At 38.3% G+C, this 23,815-nt stretch overlaps 1 protein-coding gene across 2 annotated transcripts in view; it reads right to left on the reverse strand.

Annotated features, from left to right (window-relative positions):
- Positions 1–23,815, reverse strand: part of ITPRID2 (ITPR interacting domain containing 2) — a 79,442-nt gene that overhangs the window by 23,677 nt on the left and 31,950 nt on the right. For both annotated transcript variants that reach the window (XM_058189368.1, XM_058189377.1), the window contains 4 exons: positions 22,731–22,939; positions 21,369–22,063; positions 10,655–10,727; positions 4,570–4,661 (listed from right to left, as the gene is read on the reverse strand). In XM_058189368.1, the coding sequence (XP_058045351.1) occupies positions 4,570–4,661; positions 10,655–10,727; positions 21,369–22,063; positions 22,731–22,939 (1,069 nt within the window). The remainder of the gene's footprint in view (positions 1–4,569; positions 4,662–10,654; positions 10,728–21,368; positions 22,064–22,730; positions 22,940–23,815) is intronic.

A 23,815-nucleotide genomic window follows, 5' to 3' on the forward strand; every position in this document is an offset into this window, starting at 1 on the left:
GTGTCTTGCCCGCCCTCAGAGCAGCCGGGGCCTTCTTACCTGCTCCCCAACACTGAGGAATGTATGCCTTCCGGCCCAAGTCCTGGCTCCATGCCCCCACAAACTGCAGAAGAAGGAGCATCTCCCTGCCCCAGCCCTGACTCCATGCCCAGGCAAACGGAGCAGCTAGACCCCTCCCCCTCCTCCACAGCAGGTGAGCCTGAGGAGGGTTTACTCCCAAGAACAGCTGATTGGAGTGACCCTCGCATCAGAAGATTGGAGAGGCGGAGGCAACAGAGGGAAGGGAGGGGCAGGCCTTAATGAGTGCTGAGTCATGGAGCCACACCCCATGGCCTATATAAAGGAGCTACTTTCTGGCAGTCTCTGAGTCAGGCAAAAGTCGAACTTATCTTGCTGAAGTCACTTACTGGTCTCCTGCCTGCTCTGAGGACTTTGCTAGGACTTTGGGCAGAGCTGCAGAGGCAAGCCTGATTCGGATTTCCCTGACCCAGCCGTCAGCGGAGGAGTGGGACACGACAAAAGGTGATTCTACAACGTCCTCAGCATACATTGTTAAACAATGCAATTCTATTTCAAGGTAACTTGTTCACTGGGATTCATTTTTTTTTTACTTTTTCCAGGCAGCTGCTTATGCGCTTGGCTGGCTCTGACAATTTCACAGAGACTCGGGGAAGGCAGTTCTTTAAACCTCCATGGACCAAGTTTTCATTGCTCCAGACAAGTTGTTCTCCATCTCAGGGCATTTTTTTCAGACAGGCACAACAGGGTCAATTTCTTCCTGGACAAATCACTGTTTTGCAATTGCCTTTGTAGTGAAGCGGACAGTAGGCCGCATATAAAATGTATACAGATAGTCCTCGATTTACAGTAGTTCACTTAGAGCAGGGGTCTCCAACCTTAGCAACTTTAAGACTTGTGGACTTCAACTCCCAGAATTCCTCAGCCAGCAAAGCTGGCTGAAGAATTCTGGGAATTGAAGTCCACAAGTCTTAAAGTTGCCAAGGTTGGAGACCCCTGACTTACAGGCCATTCGAAGTTACTAACGGCACCGAAAAAAAGTGGCTTATGACCATTTTTTAGACTTACGACTGTTGCAGCATCCCCATGGTCACGTGATTTACTTTCAGATGCTTGACACTGTGTTTGACTCACATTTATGACGGTTGCTGTGTCCCAGGCTCATGTGACCATCTTTTGCCACATTCTGACAAGCAAAGACAATGGGGAAGCCAGATTCATTTAACAACCGGGTTACTCATTTAACAACTGCAGTGATTCAATTAACAAATGTGGCAAGAAAAGTTGTAAAATGGGACAAAACTCACTTAACAAATTTCTCACTTAGCAATATAAATTTTGAGCTCAATTGTGGTCCTAAGTTGCGGACCACCTGTAGGTAGTATTTTTTTTTATATATTGCACCTATGTTACAGGGTATCCTCGACTTACAACAGTTCATTTAGTGACCGTGCAAAGCTACAATGGCCCTGAAAAAAGTGACTTATAACCCCTTTTTCACAGTTACGACTTTTGCAGCATCTCCATGATCACGTGTTCAAACACCAGACAAAAGGAAACTGACTCATATTTATGATGGTTGTGGTATCCCGGGATCCTACAATCAGCTTTTGTGAACTTCTGACAAGCAAAATCAATGGGGAAGCCAGATTAATTTAAGAACTGTGTTACTAATTTATTGTGGGGCTTCGCTTAACAATTGAGGCAAGAAAGGTTGTACAATGGGGCAAAACTCACTCAACGAATATTTCACTTAACAACAGAAATTTTGGGCTGAATTATGGCCACAAATCAAGGACTGCCTGTATATACTGTTTTTATTTCTCTTTGTTAAATTTCACTCATAACATTTTTTAAAAAAAAAAAACTTAAAAAGCATTCCCAGTTTTGATTGTAAAAGATATTGGTGGCTGTAAGCTATGAAAATCTGGAAATGATTGCCCTAACTTTGAAAACTCTTATCAAGACTTGTAAAAAAACAACAGCACAGATCTACTTTTCACTTGAGAAGTCTTGACATTATTTAAAGCTGGTTGGGAAATTCTAAAGAAGCTTGTGATATTATTCCCCCAACCCTGCTTATCTCTTATTTCCAGTCTCATTATTTATTTACCCGTTTCTGACCTTTAAAGTCCCAAGTAGACTGGAAACAGAACGACAGCCCTCTTGCCCTTCTGCTAACTTAGGTTCCCCTCCTTCTGAGCCTTTCTTATGTCTGCCTTTACCAATAAAATCTGGCAGGCAGGAGTGATTTGTCTTTGAATACCCTCCACCCTTTCCCGTTGTGTTGTGTCCTCGGCACCGCACATGAGTTATATACACAATCTCCCATTCCAAAGAAGAACTGGGTACACAGAGTCCCCAAAGTTCAGCAGGCTGGGGTTTTTTTGCCCACACACTTTGTTTGTTGTCCTCCTGGCTTCTTTATTAGGCATCAGGCAGAGCCATTATTCATGCCATCTACTCCAGGGAAGCAGGAAACCAAGCAGAGTTAACACAAAGAAGTAACAGTCAGGAAGTAGGACACAGAGACCCTGCAGCCCTAAATACAACTATGGAATGGGAGGGATTCAAAGGGAAACATAATCCAAAGAGATTGTTTATTTATTTATTTATTTATTTGTCACAACAATATTGTGTTGTTGTTCTTTCTCTCTTTTTATAACCTCTCATTCATTCTCTCTCTCTCTCTCTCTCTCTCTCTCTCCTCCTCTCTCTCTGTGTTCAGTCTTGCATAACTACAGTGGAATAGGTAGTCAAGGGAACAAGCCAAAAGCAAGAGAAGTAAATCCACAATTAAAAAAAACAACAACCAACTTCCTATTTTTGATTGTTTCTGATTTGACAGCAATATCAAATCCTTCCCAAGTAGTGAATTTAATAGGTCTTTTGCCTGAGTAAACACATTCATAATTAAACTAATATTTCCTTTTAAAAAATTACTCAGATCCTTTTTATAAATCTGTTTTTTGGTCACATAGCCTGTTTAGAAATCTGTTTTTACCAGTCTATCCTTGGGCAAAGTATGGACTCTCAAGAAAATTCCTTTTGGCTTTCCTCACTACTCCAATGAATTCCTTCTCTAAAGCAGAAAAACACGGGTATAGAAAATATGGCAACTGTGGTTCTTAATCATAATTTTCACCTTCCCTTTCAATTTACCCTGACACTACCTTGGTTCCCTTTTGTTTATCATGAGCAATGGGGGGGGGGGTTTCCTGCTATGTAGCAGAAATATTTGGGCTCAAAGGATGGCTTTTGTATAGGATGAGAAGCAGGTCTATACACTCCCTTGGCACCACTGCTCTAAAGCAGGTGTCTCCAACCTGCAGCCCGCCGGCCACATGCAGCCCTGGACAGTTAGTAACGCAGCCCCATAAAGTAATGAAAATATTTAAAAAATAAATGAAGCCTGTTATTTATATACATTTACTATTATGTATTTTATATGTGGCCCAGGCAAGCCGAAAGGTTAGACATCCAGGCTCTGAAGTGATGTATCTGCTTGCTTCAGTTTGACTGATAAAAAATGGATTTCTGCTGGAGCCAAACTTAATGGGTCATAGAGTGAGTCATCTACCAAAAGCTATAGGTCATAATGTTTCTGTTCAGTAATTCACTAAATAAAACACAAGAGAATGGGAAATGGACAGAAAGCAAGATGTTGTTGACTCTTGATTTAGAGGGCAGGTATTCAACAGAAACATAGTCTTCTTGGTAGTATCTTCAATGTCACTCAGTGCTCTTTTCCAAAGAAGTTTATGAAGCCATGATATACAGTATCAAGAAAATAAGCCAGCATTTCCAGAAATATTTGGCTGATTAAGTTAAACTTTTAATTTTTAATTTTAATTTTAACTTTTAAACTTTTAGTTTAACTTTTAATTAAGTTAAACTTTTACTAGACATAGGAACAGTTTTTTCCCGAAGGCCATCACTCTGCTAAACAAATAATTCCATCAACACTGTCAAACTATTTACTGAATCTGCACTACTATTAATCTTCTCATAGTTCCCATCACCAATCTTTTTCCATTTATGACTGTATGACTATAACTTGTTGCTGGCAATCCTTATGATTTATATTGATATACTGACCATCAATTGTGTTGTAAGGGTTGTACCTTGATGAAGGTATCTTTTCTTTTATGTACACTGAGAGCATATGCACCAAGACAAATTCCTTGTGTGTCAAATCACACTTGGCCAATAAAAATTCTATTCTATTCTAAAGACTCTTCCCTAATCAATGCTATATGCGGTTGTGAGTACTGCATTTTTATGCTGCTGGTGGTAATGTACCTGGAATGTGATGATTACATCTTGCAATAATGGTGGAAAAAAGAAATATCAGGTCTTGTAGCTAGAAGGTTCTGCTGCAGTTCAATCCAACCATCCAGGTAACAAAGGAAACGTCCTGCTACTGAATTAGAATCCTAAAAAACAGGACCTTTCCCACGTATCCTCTAGGAATGCCAAAGGGTCTCCTTGCTCACACGACAGGCTGCTAAGAATGGGAAAAGTAGAAATGAAGCAATCCAAGAAATTTACCTGCAGTTGATTGAGCAAGAAGCAGTCGGTGGAAGAATCTTCTGCAAAGCCGCTGCTGTCAGAATGCTGACTTGCTGATCGTAAGAGCTGATCTATCAGTGGGGATGAGGGGAACAGGAAAGGAGACAAATATTAACGGCTCAGCAGATTTTCCAGCATGTACACAATTCTCCATTTAGCTGGCAAGAGGATACATGCATTTGTTCATTCAGCTGAGAAAGCCCTGACCTACCAACCCAAAAGCTGGCACTCATTCTCAGCTTTCAGACAAAGCCTGATTGTTTCTCTGGCTCTGTTTAGCCCTTAATTGGGCCTTTAGATGGTTAATTTCTTTCTTTACCTTATATGATGACACTTTATTCTAAGGTGCTGGGGTCACCCCTTATATTATTCTCAAGATGAACTTCTGGAGCAAACAGTACTGAGTTTTAGGACATAACCTAAAAAGAGCTAATGAAATTCTCTGGTTACGGCTGGACTTTGAACCCAGTTTTTTCAATTCACAATTCACATATTAATTAATGAAACATCATTCCCCCCCAGAAATTAGACTTGCTCCAACCCTGCTGACTTTTTGCAAGGTACTAAAAACCTGGCTTGGCCATGAAGTCTAGGATCCTGATACCATGGGTGAGCCTCTTTCAAGACTAGGTATAAGTATCCTTATTTGTTTTTATGTCATTTTTTGTCAGGTGCAAGAAATCAGGAAGCAAGGGGGTTTAAATGGCTATAGGTTTGTTTTATGCTACAGCTCTCCACAAGAATCTGAACTACTAACAGTCAAAGCAAATGGAATTCAAGGGAGTCTGGACCTCTTGTAGGCGGAAAGGGACTCGAAACGGATGACGCTTTGACAGGCTCAGGCTCAACCTGGTCATCTCCTATATCTTTGTTATTCTTAATTCTAGTTGGGTTTTTTAAAATTCCTTTTTATTCGGTTTTAATTGAGAGCTATCCAGTCATTTATATGAGATGGGAGGCTTATAAATGTACTAAATAATTGAATATCGACTGCACAGGGTGTATTTTTAATTATTTTTTATTTTTGCTTCAGTGGCATACTGTATGTTTAAAAGGATACTGTCTCCATGTGCAGCATAGGGATATAAATATAGATACTGTACATGAATGAATGAATGAATGAATGAATGAATGAATGAATGAATGAATGAATGAATGAGATATTGCATCTCAATGCTTTAAGTATTTTTGAACTTTTCAGGGTTTTTTTTTTTACTTGGAAAAAGTAGAACTCTGTTTTGAATTTTTGTTTAAAGAGGCATTTAAGTCATGTGCTTTTCTGAGGGTAAACAAAACTGACACACATCTTATTCTGTACAGAGCCCTAACTAAAGAAAAGACACAGAGGCAATTGTTCAGCTAGGACGGAAGCAGGCAAAGCTTAGAACTGGACAGAACCTATATCTCCTTCAAGCCAACCCAGACATGGCTCAACATGCTATATGCTGCAGCTTCATCCACAACTTGCAAGAGTGTTTGGGAAAATAGCCAATGTTCTGTGTGGGGCAGACTTTAAAACATTCCCACAGGTCCAGGGTATGTGTATGTATTACGTATTATATATTATGTATTGATAAATAAATAAATAAATAAATAAGCCACAGAGTGATGATTTTCAACAAAGGACTTTTAAAATGTAGAGCTACTTTTGATGAATCAAATGTAATCCATTTTTCGGACTCCTGGACTACGTTACTTACAAAAACTGTAGTTCATAAAGAATGGAGTAATAAGTGGATTGAAGACAATCCTAAACTACCAGAAACTTCAAGTGTTTTACATCTGTAAGAGCAAAAACAGCTTTTAAAAAATCAGAACAAATGAAGGAGAATTCCTTGCAGACTAGATAAGGGCAAATTAAAGTCAATTTTTATGTATTGAAAACACATCCTCAGACATTATTAATATGTTGCTTCTAAATGTAAACAATCTGATTATTTACGCAAATACATAGCTGAGAGATGAACAGAAGTTAGTTTTGGGGGAAGACTTCCAAATTTTTCCTCTCTCCTATTAGAAGAATGTTGGCCTTATTTTGTGTGGTTTTAAAATATAACACAGATGGCACTCTTGTAATCAAAATAAATAAAACCCAGCAAGGCCCTTCATTGCTTTTGATCCTCAGTTTGCATGACTCTCTCTCTCTTTTTCTCTCTCCAATGGATTTTCATATTGCAAAGATAATATGCTTGGAATTCTATTATAAACAAGAAGGGTGCTCAGAAGGAGAATGTCCAAACATAGAGTACTGCATTGTCACAGCGGTAATGCCCCAGAAACAATGGTCATGGATCATTTACACTTAAGAGCTGCTGAAATTGCAGCCATTCCTCACACAATACAAGCCCTTAAAGGGTCCTAACTGGGCTTTTAAGGTTTGAAGAGCTCAGGATACAATGGGGCTGAATCTACCCTTTCTTTCTGCCTTTGGCAACATCCCACAAATGGAATTTACTACTGGCAGCAAAAAGGGAGAGCTGAAGAGGCGATTTTACCCAGAACAGCAGCTGTTTAGGGTTTAAGAGGTGGGCTGGGGAGATATTTCATCAAAGTTGCCTCGCCTTTTCCACTAGTGGACACACACTGTTGAACAAGCAGCATTCCACAAATGAAGCCTGTTTGTGTTTATACTTGTATCTGTCTAGGCATGCATGCCCACCAAACAGAAATATATATAAATAGAATGTGCTATGTATATAAATAGAACGTGCTATGCAGATGTGTTGTCTTTTCAATAATAGAAATAATTAAGCAAATATAAGGGGAAGGGATCAATAACCAATCTCATTCCACTCTGTGCCAATATTCTAATGAATATGTTACGATCTGAAGATTTCTACCCAGAAAACATCCTATAAAGTTCACTGAAATGTCCCACTACGTTCACTGCATCCTGATCAATAATAAAGCTTTCTCCAATCTGCTCTCTTTGAATGTGTCAGATTGCAATCTTCCACAGCTATCAGAACAGTTCTGCTACATCGGACCAATACACATCTTTTTGTTTCTTTCTGAGATCTGCCTTACAAGAAGAAGAATGTAGACTTATTTTTTTCCAGCCATTGCTCCTCGGCAACTAGTATTTAGAGGTAGGCTGTCCTGTATCCCTACGTAACACTGAATAGTCAAGACTATTAGCCCTTAATTAGGCCTTCCTTGAATCTATCCCCTCCCTTTTTAAAATTATCCAAGTTAATGGCCATTGCCACATCCTGTGATAACGAATTCCACAGTTTCATTATGAGCTGCAAGAACTTCTGTCTGTTTTAGATTTCCTTCTGGACACTTATCTTGAATAGCCTCTAGTTTTACTCTTTTGAGAGAGGGAGAAATTCTCATCTCTTCTCTCCACACCCTGCATGATGTTTGAGTAATTATAATAATAAATAATACAAATAAATCCCAGATTTTAAACATTTTAACCATGATTGAGCCCTTTGATCGTTTTGGCTTCCCTCTTCTGTACCGCTTCCAACTGTCATGTCACGCCAACCAATATGCTGTGCAATATTTTTGTTCCTGTAATTTATAAGAAATAGAAAAAGCCGAAGACTGGAATGTGTGAAAAATCACTGTAGGTATGTTTACTATTCGGTAGAATCAACAGTAGAATAGGGAAGATGTTAGACTAGGAAAAAAGAAGTTCTGTAAACAAAAGAAGGGCTGTAAAGTATGGTTGGATAAAACATGTAAGGCTGCTGCAAAAATAAAACACGGAAAAGAAGTCTACATATTCAGACCTGAGTTTTTTAGAAGGAAGTGAAAAGAAAATAATGATCAAGGCCATGACTTCTAATTTAGCTCAAACAGAATGCTAGTTTGAATTAATCCTGAATTTCAGTGTATAGCCCCACTGTTTCTTCTTAGCGAGCATATACTTTGCATCCAGGAAACTGTCAGCTTTGGTCCAGGGTTCTTCCAAATTAAAGGATTTTAGGAAGCCAAACCTTTACGAATTGCCACTAGCCAGAATAGAAGATATTATATCCCTGATAATCAAACAAATCCACTCACTATAAAGCAGATTCAGACATGTATGTTTCTATTCTAAACTGTTAAGATATTTGAATATTCATTTTTTTTTCCTTGCATAGTTAGATAATTTATTTTTAAGTGTGTATTTGAATTTTGGCAAATGCCAGTAAGGCAAATCTCATGGCCTGTATAAGATATACCCATTAGGCCATTCAAGAATAAAAATAGAAATGATTTCCTGAATCAACATTTCTTTAACAATATTGAATATTGTGCATAGCAACACTTCATATTATAGTACATAGCAAATGAGACTTTTTGTACCAGTCTGTCCTTCACCAAAGGAAACCTTGTGAGAAAAACATACCTCTACTTGAGTTATGTAATAACAAATACCAATGCTGAATACACAAAAGAGAAACTTGTTTTCCTCTAATTAAAATTCATTATCTAAAAGGAACATCATATTAACTGTACCAGAGAACTGAGCTTTCTCTCCCTGAAAAATGCGTTACTAAATTAAGCTGATTATGATGAACACTTATATTAAGAAAGAAACACTATTCATAAAATAGACAGTGCAAATTAAAAAGCCTGCTGTTAATACAAAGAAATGGAAGTAAAAAATTCTATGAATTAAATATTAAAAAGTTAATGTTTTTAATTTTATGCCTGGACTTTTTTAAAAAAAGAATCAAGCCAATGAGATAGTGCACATTTTACTGTAACCCTATTAAATAAGTTCTTGATAGCAGCTGCAGTCTGATCTCTGAATGAACAAATTCTATGGATTTAATATAAAAATGCGAACAGTTTTTTATCTTTATGCCCAAGCTTTTTTAAACAAGGAAGCAAACCAACGAGATGATGCATATTTTACTGCAACCCTATTAAATAAGCAGCTGCAGTCTGATCTTTGAATGAACAAAGCTATGAAAAATATATTTATCAGTTTAAGAAAGAAAAAGAAAACAAAATCAAAGTAGCAGCTTTGGAGGCGAGTCATAAGCAAACATATAAAAATAATACATCTGTTGTGAATAGACTTACGAAATAAGCAGTGGAAACAGATTGACAGATAACTAACAGATTGAATGAGATACCATCCAAACAAACACCAAGGATTTCCACACAGGGTTTAATCCAAGTCTGAAGAGCTCAAACTCACAGATTTAGTCTGGTAGTAACTCCTTATTATATATACTTATAACTAAACTAAGAGTAGGCGGTCAAATATATGTGTATCAAAGCTCCTGAGCCAAGATGTAAATATACACACTGAATTCTCAACTGCTAATGACAGTCGCATTCTGAAGCAAAACTAGAGGTACTATGTTTCATTCTATGGTCAAAGAAAAATACGATCTTTGTTGATCAATTTCCCGATCAAGGGGTGGACACCTATTTACTGCAGTCTATACCATTTATTACTCCAAACATAGGATTTTTCTTTTCATTCCGTGTTGTTCTCCTATAGTGAGCAGCAGAGGGATGCAATTAATGTGGACACCCAATAAAGGGGAAAACTACATGAGCATCGCCATAATCAGTCACTGCATGCTCTGATTTGGAAATAGAAAGTTCAATCCTAGAACAGTCTTACTATGGAGGAAACCTCCCTGAACACACTTAAGGCTTAACCCTTGTGTCTTATGGTAATGCTTAGGGCTCCTCTGTCACCTTATCTCAATGGATGAACACAGAAGACTTCATTTTTGTATCATCAGCATTTGGAGAATAATAAAAAGCTTTTCGGTTTGGGATATGTCATTTTAAGGTTCAAAACAGTCATTTTAAATGACAGGGCATCTTTCACTCATATAAATATACTGCACCACTTCAATACCTCCACCCTATAACTGGTGAAGGGTCAGAAAAGCCAAACCCTTAATTAAGGTTACAAGTCTGATCCAGCCTCTGTCATTTAGGATACCGTTTCACAAGAAGACGACACTATGATCTGAAATGTAATTAAAGGGCAGACTAGGATCTTATGGGTGGGCCACTACTTAAAAAGCTTAAAGTACTTGGGTCAACATTTAGTGGTTGGGATGTTTCCGGAGGAACAAGAAAAAATGAATCTACTCACCTTTTTTTGTTCTGTTTAAAGCCCGCTGACTTGCGTTAGGAGCATGTGGAATCTCTCCCTCTGTACTTTGAATCTGCAGAAGAAAATCAGTGCATTTTTAAATCAATGCTTGCAGGCAATAAGCTTTCTAGTGACTACGCATGGAATTTATACCTTGCATAATTGGCTGTTTAGTAATTAACAATTCCAAATACAATAACTCTGGCAAGCCAAAGGAGTCAATTATTGCTATTTATTATTATGGTTTTATCTTTTTCAGACTTCCTGGGGCGATAATGCTGAAGTTGGAACACACAGGAACAATAAAATGTGAAAAAGCCATGGCATCAGTTATTTAGGATAAAAGGCTTTTTTTAAGAACAATGGTACAGAGGGGGAAAAAAATCAGCAGCACATCCCATGAGGTTTGCTTTTGGAAAACTTTTAGGCAAACAAACACAGAGAGCTGTTAGTTTAGTAGGAGGGATGTGGGGGGAAAGAAAGCTGTAAGGCTGACTCAAACTCAGAAAACCATGATAGGTAGTTTGTACATTTCACAAATGTTTTGTTCAGGGACTATGTTAAAAAGGACAGCAAGAACAGAGGAAAGGAGAAAAATATATTCAAGGTAAGGTTTCTATTCTATCTCCTAAAGAAACTTTCTAACTTTCTTTCTCAGTGCTCCACAAACCTTCAAACCTAAATAAGACTTCTAAAAAATTAAAAGCTACCGCAGACTGCTTTCATTTTTAGTTGATGCTGTGTATCTTTTTACTATTTTAGAATATGGCTGATCCATCCTCCAACGACTACAGATTTAAAATACAATGTCTTACAGTGGGAAATACTGCAAGCTTCAGTTTGCATGTCGCCCCCGGAAACAGCAAAAGGAAACTAGATAGGAAGCTTTCGTTTAAAGCGGGAAAAAACAAAAACAGTGTCCTATTTTTTTATGTATATCACAAGACAACTGAAGCAGCTCTCTGAGCTAACTTGTTCCTTATGCAAAAATCCAATTAACTTTAAGACTTTAAAATATTTTGGATGATCTGATCCAAAGCTACCAATCCAAGTAAATATAGGTATGTTTAATAGCAATTGAGAGCTAGGAAATTATGAATGCACAGAACTTCAATGTCGAAAATTCGTATTTTCCCTCCTTTCAATAAACAAATGAACCCACATGCTACAAACAACACACCTGGCAGGAGCATAAGATGACAAGTTGATAGGAGCATAAGATGTTAGCTGAAGTCCCATTTATATATAATGGGACTACATCATACATAACCTATTTAGTGTCTGTGAGTTTGCCTTTGGGAAAGAGAAGCAACCGATCCACCACCAGGCAGACCTCCTGGTGCATGGTGCTGTTCTAGAAGCAGGTGCCATTTTGGGAATGGCAGGGCTGCTTCCTGCCATCCTGCAGCAGGACTACCCTGGGAAGGGCTGCAATTCTCACAATCTGAGAATTGCAGCTGCTTCCAAAATGGTGACCACTTCTGAGAAGGAACCACATTGCTTCCATATCGGAAAGCCACATGGTGGATCAGCTACTTCTCCTTTCCAAAAATGATCTTGAGAAATAGTGTGATGGACCAAGGCATGGAAGGATGGATGGGACCCAGAGGGATGGGAAGCAGAATGGGGTGCCTCAGGGTTAGGGGAGGCCCTACCAAGCAGTGAGGAGGCCACATGAGAGCTGGGGAAGTGCTGCAATGCAGACCTCCTCGGGCTTTCCCCATCCCCCTGTATTCCACTTAACAATTGGAATTGGGAGAGCAAGAATTGTGTTTATTAAAGCCATTTGCTTAATGACAATGACTTATGACCATATTTCTGAACTCAATTATGGTCATAAGTCAAGGCCCCCATATACTATTTTCATTTTCTCCCTTTAAAATTCCACTTGCCCAAGTATCTTCTTTCCCAAGATCCTTGATTCTTCTTCAAAAACTGTGGTCTTTTTCAATCATTGTGAAGTTACCATTTTTATTTTGAATAATTTTATTGTTCTTAATTTGATCTTTAGAACCTTTTCCCGGGCACTGAAATGTACTAGTTCACCTCTGAAGCTTTAAAATAAAATAGAAGTGACCTAAATAGAATTTAAGTAATTCAAGCAGTGTCTTAAATAAAGCACAGAATCTCTTTGATTCCATTGGCTTTTAGGTACATTTCCTTGTTATTTGTCCTCTCAGCATTAGACATAGGAAACAGGTCTTCACTTTTTTAGACGCCCTCTGAAATCTAGTAACACATGGAACTATAAATAGCCCTTTTAGTTACAAAGAAGGTTATATTCAAAATGTGTAGACAAACTGCAAGGACAAAACCTTTGCAGAGTTTTTTTTTAATCTAGAGGTAGTAATTAACATAACTTGAAACTCTAGGGTATTTAATTCTAAAATTCCAATTTCAAACTGGGGAATTTCAAGACATTTTAATATGAGTGATTATTCTGATTTTTCAAATGTTTTAAGGAGCAAAAAAGGGAAAGAGAGTTCCACGGGACAGTAAAAAAGAATATTACAGTAATCAAGCCTCATACATTTTGCCTACACACCTTGTTTCAAGGGAACCACGGAAGAAAAATATGAAAACATTCATTAAACATTACAATAGTTGTTATAATGCATAACTAACAGGTCAGAACACTTGCTTTTTAAATTAAAAATATAAACATTGTATTACTATATAAATGTTACATCACAGAGACACCTAAGTATACCTAAACACTGCTTATTTAATCTCTCTGAATCTAAAAAGACACATGATTTCATAAGTTGGCATATACTTATGCTATTAAGAAAAATATATTTTAAACATAAACAGGTGTCACTATTTTTTTTAAACCAATTTTAAAAGAAAAAAAATTGTAGAGTTAAAGAACTCCTAAAAGCGATTTTTTAACAACCTAGCTATCTCCTGAATAACAAAACAAGATGGTATTTTTATAAATACATGTAACCAATAATTACAGTAAGACAGTAATTTTAAGATGTTTTATTTTTGGAAGCATGACTAAATATTGGCTGAACTTGTTGATGACATCAGAAGGATTGATCTGTAAAATATGTCCCCTTGATGATTTGAGACTATGAGGAGATCTGGACAGAGTAGGCCGTAATAATCAAGGCACTGGACTTGAAACTCAGTAATTGTGAGTTCTAGTTCTACCTCAGGCATGAAGCCAGGTAGGTGACCTTGGCCAGTTGCTCTCTCTCAGCCCTAGGAAGGAAGGAAAGTCAAACAACATTTTGAAACCATGGGAAGAAAATTGCAGGGACCTGTCCAGGTAATAGCCAGAAGTAATACTAACTGACATTATCTAAAAGAATAACAGGGCTCAGTGAATCCCTAGTAATATTTAAAATATGATAAAGAAAATGAAGATTAACTGCATTAAAAATCCATTTTAATAGTTGCCACACCAAAAATGTTGGAATGCTTATTTCTGTTGTCTTTTCCTTCTCCTATATTAAGAATGTAATTCTGTACATTCCAAAGAACTGCACAAAAAAAAAAAAATACATAGCAGGAGCTCAGCTTGACCTGAGAGATTAATTTTACTTCAGTTTAGCTTCATGTTGACACTGGCGTTAATATATGTTTAACACACCTTTGCCACACTGATATTTTATCTTTGAGGAAAAGAGCTGCACTATATATGGGATTTAGTGGAGTCCTTCCCCATGAACTCCTGTCCTCAGAAGCTTTATCCAGTTTGCATGATTGCCGATTACATTGTTGACTCTGGAACTCCAATTTTCATGAGTTAGAATTGTGTGTTCCAAAATGTAATCTAATGCAACGGTATTGTCAAGTTGGAATAGCTAAGAAATCCATCAATTTTGCTATTTCTAGGCTATCTCCAGTTCTTTTAAAGGGTTCTTTGGATTCTCAGAACAAATTGCACCTGACATTCTTATTTGCCCAGCATAGAGAAGTAGCTCTCCATATCAATATGGGAAGCGCCTAGCAGGCATGATGGACTTACCTGCAAGGTTGAATTGGAAATATTCCCATTTAGTTGTCTTTATACATATTCTATTGAGGCAGAATGATAAACTACAGTATGAAACACATACCGAAACAACAGCTTCATTCTCTCAGCCACAATATGGATTTTGACTTAATTCTGAATACCAGTAAAAAGGGAACCATATAACTGCTCAGACTCTTTGAATGAATGTATATATGTATAGGATCACTGTTACTTTTCCTATACTATCCATGTCAGGTTTACTCAACCCATTTCCTCCAAGGAGGCCAAGCTCCCCTGGTTAGTCTTTCATCCTGACATATTATGGAATACATCCAAATGGTGCCACTTGTAAATGTTGTACCTTGATGAACGTATCTTTTCTTTTATGTACACTGAGAGCATATGCACCAAGACAAATTCCTTGTGTGTCCAATCAAACTTGGCCAATAAAAATTCTATTCTATTCTATTCTATGGGGGATAAAAACCGTACACAGAATTCCTACTCATAAGCAACTATCCACACATACTTCCTGTGTAAGACTGGAGACTCTGCCTATTCAAAAGCCCTTAATCATACACAAGAACCTATTGGCATGCTTAATGTTGATAAGGCAGGAGTTGGAGTTTTGATATCCCTGTCCAAATATTTTGGACTACATCCTCCACTGTTTCTGCCCAATGGTCATACTGGTTGGACTGGGAACTGTAGTAAAAAAATTTTTTGTAAGGCATTCAGTTTTATGTTCATTTAATATGAATAATGCAGGAATAGTGTTAGAAGCATTCCAAGATGAGAGTATAAAAACATAAGAAAAATCACAAGAGATGAAACCATGAAAAAAATAGAAAATATGACTTTTCTGATATAAAACCAAAAAGAAAGGTAGCCTTTTAAAATTCTGCAATTAAGAGTTGCCAGATTGGTTAAGCAGACTCCAAAGTGTGCACTGCTTTCTTAAGGGACCTGGCCTGCTTATTTTGTAACTACTCCATTTTCAGACACTTCCTTAACTCTAAATTGTTTTTGGTGATAAAATCGCCTGGTTAATCTTTTTCATAGAATACATTCAGACAATACTGCTTTATTAAAATAGAAAATCCAAAATCAAAGGACTTCCTTTTAGGAAACAAGCCTATTTTCAAAATACGAAACTAAAGCATTGTGTTCTTGTTATCACTATTTAAAACGAACAAAATAAATGCTATTGAAATGAAAATACCTTGAGCTTGATTCAAGGAAACAAAATAGGGATATTTCAATTTGCAATAATATCTTCAGAACAGAAGTTCCAACTCCTAATCCTAACCCAAAATAGATTGAACATAGATTATAATAATAGATAATAATATACTCCCCAGAAAGGCGGGTATAACCATGACCTAAGAGTTTGTTTCCAGTCCCTCTGTATCCCTCTTCCACAAACACACAAATCTGAGGGCCTTTAAATGTCCTAGAATCCTAGATAGATTTTTTTTGGGGGGTGGGGGGTGGAGACGGTCTATTTCTGCTCAACCTGGATCAGCCATATGGACAGCAGCCAATTATCACATCTGAACAGATTCAGGAATATGTTGAAGAGGAGATATCTACCGTATTTTTCGGCATATAAGACGCAGAAAAGAGGGTGAAAATCTGGGTGCGTCTTATATTCCAAATGTATCCCCACTCAGCCTCTCAAACGGAGGTTTCAGTGGCTGAAAAAAGCCTCCAAACAGAGCTTCAGAAAAAAAGCCTCTGAAACGAAGAGGTTTTTTTTCTGAAGCTGTTTCACAGGCTTTTTTTCTGAAGCGAGTTTCAGAAGTTTCAGAGACTGAAAAAAAAGCAAGGCACAGAGCTCACAACCAAGGAATTTTGTTGCCAAAATTCACCTCTGGGAACAGCTGATTGAGGATATTCCGGGAGGCCGATCCACTCACCAATCAGCTTTTTTCTTACCTTCTCCCCCAAAAACTAAGGTGCGTCTTATACTCCAAAAAATATGGTAGTTTAACCCTGAATAAACTTTTTGGAAGAGAACTGGTAAAGAGAACATATAATTTTACTAAAATTTTGCATGAGGAACGTGGCAAATTTGATCACGTGGAATACACAGAGGTAAGTAGAATTCCTTGCTGCCAGGAGAGACATTGGCAATAATGCAGTATTTATTTAATGGCTCTGCTGAAAGTTAAGCAAGGCTATAAAACCAAAGGTGCAGTAACAGCCAATATCTGGAGAGGAGATTTTGGACCGACATCAAGTTTTCTGTTTTTTTTATGTGTGCACTAACAGCTCTCTTATGGCATACAGGTAGTCCTTGACTTACAACAGTTCACTTAGTGACCATTCAAAGTTACCACGGCACTGAAAAAAGTGACTTATGACCATTTTTCAAATTTAGGATCATTGCAGCATCCCCATGGTCACATGATTTACATTCGGATGCTTGACTACTGACTCATATTTATGATAGTTGCAATGTCCCAGGGTCATGTGATCACCTTTGGCAACCTTCTGACCAACAAAGCCAATGAGGAAACCAGATTCACTTAACAATCATGTTGTTAATTCAACAACTGCAGTGATTCACTTATCAAATGTAGCAAGAAAAGTCATAAAATGAGGCAAAACTCACTTAACAAAGTTCTCACTTAGCAACATAAATTTTGGACTCAGTTGTGGTCATAAGTTGAGGACTATCTATACTATTTCTTGGCTGTTCCTGGACAACAGAATTGGAGTATCTACTGTTAGATTTTTGGTTGATTTCCATTTGATTGGCAAACGTTTTTGTTTTCTAATGAGACTATAGAGATGAAAGAATTTTTTGGCCACCGTTTTATGCAATTCAACTGTGATCTCATTTTGAATATAGAAAATAAGCTTCTGACCTGAGACACTCAATCGGAGACATAATAAATTTTTTAACAGTAAAGTTTATTTTCTAATCTGAAGTTACTTCTTTGTGCTTGAATTTCAAAGTTAAGGCACAAACCAAAATTAGATCCCACAAAGCTAAGCCTGCATGCCCTTAAACTGCTTCATAAATGAGTCTTCAAGGGTCTCCCATTGTTCCTTTTTAATCAGCAGAAATTAAAGAGATCAGTTTCTTTCTTCATAAAGAAACACCCAGCTTCCTGCACACCAGTTCACCAGAAATGCCATTTTGCTGAAAAGTTCAGAAGGAAACTCAGATTTATGCCACTTAACTTTTCTCTTCCCATCTGATTCGGAACTGAAGTTAGGGATACCTAAAATCTATATAGAATCAGAAATGGCCTCTATGCATTTGAATCAGTTCTTCCGTAGAAAAGAAAAAAGACAAGATGCTGGAATAAGGATGCCATTGGTAAAAATCAGAGCAAGATCAGAACAAAAATCAGACCGGTTGCATAGCAGAGGTAAAAAACAGCAAGCGCATAGAACAGAATATTTATTTATTCTATTATACTATATCCTGTACAGAGAATATGCACTTCTCCTTAATGTAGCCTCCATAGCAAATGTCTCCTTTTAAAGCATATTTCTGTAAAGATATGACAATTGGAAGATAGACCAGCTCTAAAATGTGGAGAAGCCAGGATATGTACTCATTAGCCAGTTGCTACCTTCAACTATACCTGCCCTGCAATCTCTAAAACTACATACAACACACAACTGAAACATCAACAGCAGCTCCTTTAATACTCCTTAAACAAAACAAACCCAAAGGCAAACGCACATACTGTAGATGTCTCTGCAAGGCAAAATAACTATGGTTATCAAGGCGTATAAACATCCATCTTACAAGCCATTTGCTAGGTCTCAGTTTGCAAAGGCGGCTCCGTGACTTCCATTTGCTCCTAGCCCTGTGCTGGAGTTTCTTGTCCTCCCTTTCCCACTGGGGGATTAGGCGGTTGGGGTGGGTGGGATAAGAGGGCTGATCCCTTTCCTTCCCCCGCCTCTGCTGCAGGTCGCGGGGTCAGAACCCTGCCTGCATTTCTATTTGCAACCTTTGCCCTGTTCCCTCCACCCTTCCACATCTCCTTCGCCAATATCAATAAGGATGCCAGCACAAATGCATCCGATTGGCTAAGAAGGCAGAGGCCAAAACTCCTGGGAAAGCTGTGCCTTGACTCACTCTCCCACGCTGGCTATCTTGACAGCAGCAGACTTCCGACAGAAGCCCCAGCCACAAGGGCTCTGGGACAGCTTGGAAAACTGTGCCCTGGATATCTCTGCCATAATACGTGCAAAGAAAACATTCCAAAGGCAAACTTGGAAAGAAGAAAAGCAGACCTTGAGGGCACTCTGTCTCGTAGTGTTTTTCTATGCACAAGGCAATTAGAAAAGAAAAAAGACAAGATGCTGGAATAAGGATGCCATTGGTAAAAATCAGAGCAAGATCAGAACAAAAATCAGACCGGTTGCATAGCAGAGGTAAAAAACAGCAAGCGCATAGAACAGAATATTTATTTATTCTATTATACTATATTCTGTACAGAGAATATGCACTTCTCCTTAATGTAGCCTCCATAGCAAATGTCTCCTTTTAAAGCATATTTCTGTAAAGATATGACAATTGGAAGATAGACCAGCTCTAAAATGTGGAGAAGCCAGGATATGTACTCATTAGCCAGTTGCTACCTTCAACTATACCTGCCCTGCAATCTCTAAAACTACATACAACACACAACTGAAACATCAACAGCAGCTCCTTTAATACTCCTTAAACAAAACAAACCCAAAGGCAAAAAAAAGCACATACTGTAGATGTCTCTGCAAGGCAAAATAACTATGGTTATCAAGGCGTATAAACATCCATCTTACAAGCCATTTGCTAGGTCTCAGTTTGCAAAGGCGGCTCCGTGACTTCATTTGCTCCTAGCCCTGTGCTGGAGTTTCTTGTCCTCCCTTTCCCACTGGGGGATTAGGCGGTTGGGGTGGGTGGGATAAGAGGGCTGATCCCTTTCCTTCCCCCGCCTCTGCTGCGGGTCGCAGGGTCAGAACCCTGCCTGCATTTCTATTTGCAACCTTTGCCCTGTTCCCTCCACCCTTCCACATCTCCTTCGCCAATATCAATAAGGATGCCAGCACAAATGCATCCGATTGGCTGAGAAGGCAGAGGCCAAAACTCCTGGGAAAGCTGTGCCTTGATTCACTCTCCCACGCTGGCTATCTTGACAGCAGCAGACTTCCGACAGAAGCCCCAGCCACAAGGGCTCTGGGACAGCTTGGAAAACTGTGCCCTGGATATCTCTGCCATAATACGTGCAAAGAAAACATTCCAAAGGCAAACTTGGAAAGAAGAAAAGCAGACCTTGAGGGCACTCTGTCTCGTAGTGTTTTTCTATGCACAAGGCAATTAGAAAAAAGAAAAAAAGAAAGTAAAATTGTCCTCATTTTTGCCATTAATAGTTAAGATTCCTCACTTCTGTGAACTAACTATAAAACCATAAGCATAACTTAAGTCACGTTATTTCAGGCGTATTTCTAAATTCCTAAATTTATTTGTCAAAAACAAATAAACCCTCTTTTGTTAGTGTGATAGGGGAACATCATAGGGGGCAAATGTTTTGCAGTTCAAGAAGGGATCTAGGGCAGTAGCCCCCAACATTTCAGCACCAGGGACCGGTTCCATGGAGAAAGGCTTTTCCGCAGACCAGAGTGGGGCGTTGTTTCCCGTGCTGCCTGTAGCTTTGCTTGTTTGCACGACCAGTTTTCTGTCATGCTGCGGGCAGGTGCTGATCCACAGACCAGAGACTGGGGACCCCTGATCTAGGGTTGCATAAAAAAATAAAAAGTTGCGCAGCTGAGAGGCAAAAAAAGACGTTTTAATGCCTTAATCAAAATTAGAATTGCTCAGACTTGTCACCAGGGTAAGGTTATTAGCAAATCAGGACAGAAATAAAAACAGTATCCGATCATGAGCAGCTTTAGGAATTAAAACCAGTAAGTTGAAATACACCTCAAATAATGATATATAACTTGGAATTCTCCAGAATGTTATGACCAACTTCCAGTTGTTACAGCTAGCATAAATCACAGAAAGGAATGGTGCAAATTGCAGTCCAGATTATCTGGAGAGCACCAGGTTGCTTGTCCCTGACCTAAAAGGATAAGGCTTTAAATTCACTTGTCTACCTAATTCAGTATTATCCACACTGGAATAGGTGTTTCTCATTAAAGGGCAATAGGTTGACAGGCCTGTTTTAGAATTTAAAATATGGTTCTTATGCAGTTCCCACCTAAAATGGACACAAATCATGCTGTCTGTTTTTGTGATCATGTGGAGCTCCAAAGAGCATAAACAAATAAAACTAAGATACCCCAGGCTGCCCATCTCTAACTAACAATAACAAATATGCTGTATCTCTGGCTGGCTTTTAGGCACAATTTAACTAGGAGTATCTCAAAAGAGTATAATCTTCCTTCACATTAGTAACTCCAACCCCTTTTTATGGCCATACCTGTATCTGAAATACTCTCTAAAGGTCAATCAGGGTTGTGTACGAAGCCATAAAAGATCTGGTTTAAAATCTTAGTTTAAGATCTTCTTCCAGACTGTATACCAAAGAACTATTTTAGCAGCTTATCAAAACTCTGTATCCAACATTTGTGCTATCTAGAGGGACAATAACTCTCCAAAGACCTCTACACAGTTCTACCAACATCTACCAGATATCCGACTAGAGAAAGCTTGTAAAGAATATGAAGGGGAATTAGCACTTGAGGAACGAATGACAACATCAAAGCAACAAATAATCCTTATCTCTTTCCACATACCTCCTCCATCTCAAAAGAGTCCTTCTGCTGCAGCATGAGGCTGGCAATCGATGGAATGGTTAGCGGAACAGAGGCTTCTTTATCACCCACTGAAGTTGCAGGCATCTGAATTGCCCTGGTATCTTTGTGTTCAGAACTGGTTGATTCCAGAGTATCACCCATGAGATTAGAAGAGTTCATAGCAGCAATCTTTTCATGAAATCCACTTGTATGTCCAACAGAGTTATTATTTTGCTGATCTTCATAAGAAACAGAATAACCTTGAGTTTCCTGTCGAACGCTAGTGCCAGGACAAAGTTCTGAAGAATCGAGAGCTCCTAATAGGCTGGACAGGTTGCAAGGTGCTTCTTCTTTTACTGTTGCCAACAAAGATGCTTTGAAGTGCTTTGGAGTTTTGACTTCGTTTTTCACTTCTGGTTCTTCACTCCCATTTTCAGATTTGCCTTTGTCAGTGGATATACTACTGCCGCTATCCCCTGCTTGAGGGTTCCCGTAGAGATTGAGTTTAGACAGGGTCTTCATCAAACGATTTGCTGTGTTACTTCGTGTCAGAGGAGGTGGGCTGGATGCCTCTTTACTGGAAGATACTGAATTCATGCTCCCAATTTTCTGCAAGGGAGTGCCAGAAACTTGAGAGTACAAGGAAGAGAATGCATTGGCCACAGTAGTAAGCACTTCAATTTGACGAAAGCGACCTGGCAAAAAGACAAAACCAAATGACAAAAAGAACAAAGGGCAGCACTGTAAAAGTGCATTATTGAAACAACAAATGAACTTGAAACTTGCAAAGTTAAAAACAGAAACACCAGAACATCAGCACCAAAGCCAAGCCCGACTTCTGACTTTCAACTATCCTTGGCTTCTGAAATCTGAAGGAATTAACTAGGGTTCCATGCACTAAATTCTTTACCAAAATGTTACTTGTAGTATTCCCTGAGGAAAAGTAGATGGTCTTGAATTGCGTTTGGGGGCTAAACTTTTCCAAGGCACCCAGGCTGGAAAAGGCTGGTCAATTGCTCCTAATGTTTTGCTACAGTTATCTACATACTCACTATCATTTGAGAGGTCCGACTTTTCACATTGCAGAGTAAATTATAGAGGGATAGTTAGCTGCCTTGACAACATTTTTCCCCAAGTGACTAGGTTCAGATGGTTTAAAATTAGAAGGGCTTTTCATTAGATCTATTTATTTCTAGTTTACCGGTCTGAAAAACAAGATTATCATTTTATAATATCATTATAGTGTATAGAGTAATATTATTTTTTTCCCCTGGCTAATTTTTGAAATTATTTAGGAACATGCCGATTCTTTATGCATTTCTGTTTACTGAATGTGTATATTGCCCAGTAAGAAAAACATACTTGTCAAAGCAAAATTGGGGTTTTCCACTTCCATCCGTTGCAGTTGTGCACTCAGAAACACTTTGATATCTATTCCTCTTGCAAAAGATGACGAATTAAAAAACCTTGATGGAATTTTAGAAGCAATATCTGGTTCATCACGTCCAAATCCAAGATTATAGAGAACCTCTTCAGGATCTTCCTCATAGAGTTCCAGTAGTTCAGACACACTACATTAAAACAATAACACAAGAATTGCACTATATAGTCTGCTTGTCTGGTTAAGTAGAGAGGTGAAATCTGTAAGATGTTATACTGGATATCTGGATTAAAAGATTGAGACTGCAATTTTTAGCTTTTAAAGGAGATGACATTATGATTCTGTGATCTTACTTAATATATTTATAAATGTTGAAATATTTGTTGTGTATTCTCCCATAATTATATTAATCTTAACAGGACTTCTCAGCACACCTAGAATAAGCTTCACTGAGTTGGCTGGAGAATTCTGGGAGATGAAGTCGATAAGTCAAGCTGCCAAGATTGGATATTCCTGAGCTATACTGTTAATTTACTTTGGATATTAATGAGCAGCAGAATTTGCCTAGAAGAATGTTTAAATTTGTATGGTTTCAATCAATAATTATATACAAGGGCAGATTGTCAGCTACCCCAACCTTGTTCAAACTTCCTTGAAAGTGAAGCCCTGCTCATAAATCCCGTAGTTCAACTATATAGCTCTGAGAAGACTTTGCCTGTTCATCCAGTCTTCACTATCGTAACTGCATTGTTAGAAAACAGTTAAGACGTGTTCTGTACTTGGACAGCAACTGCATCTTGTAAGATTTGGATTCTAACCAACCAATCAACCACATTGTTTTGCAGAATGTGTAGTATCTTGTCCTTTCCAGTTCTTTATTTCTTAAATATAAGAGTAATGATGGCCTGAACTACGTTAGGTCTATCACCTGGAAATTGGAGGTACTCTACCAATCTCCCTAGTCACCTCTCTTTTTAAAATACTTAACGCTGACTGACTTGAGCTCATGCTGTTTTATTTTGTAAAAAGAGACTGCACAGCCTCAATAAGGAGCTTTTCTCTTTTA

Source organism: Ahaetulla prasina, chromosome 1 (genome assembly GCF_028640845.1).
Source record: "Ahaetulla prasina isolate Xishuangbanna chromosome 1, ASM2864084v1, whole genome shotgun sequence".
Classification (NCBI taxonomy): Eukaryota; Metazoa; Chordata; class Lepidosauria; order Squamata; family Colubridae; genus Ahaetulla; species Ahaetulla prasina.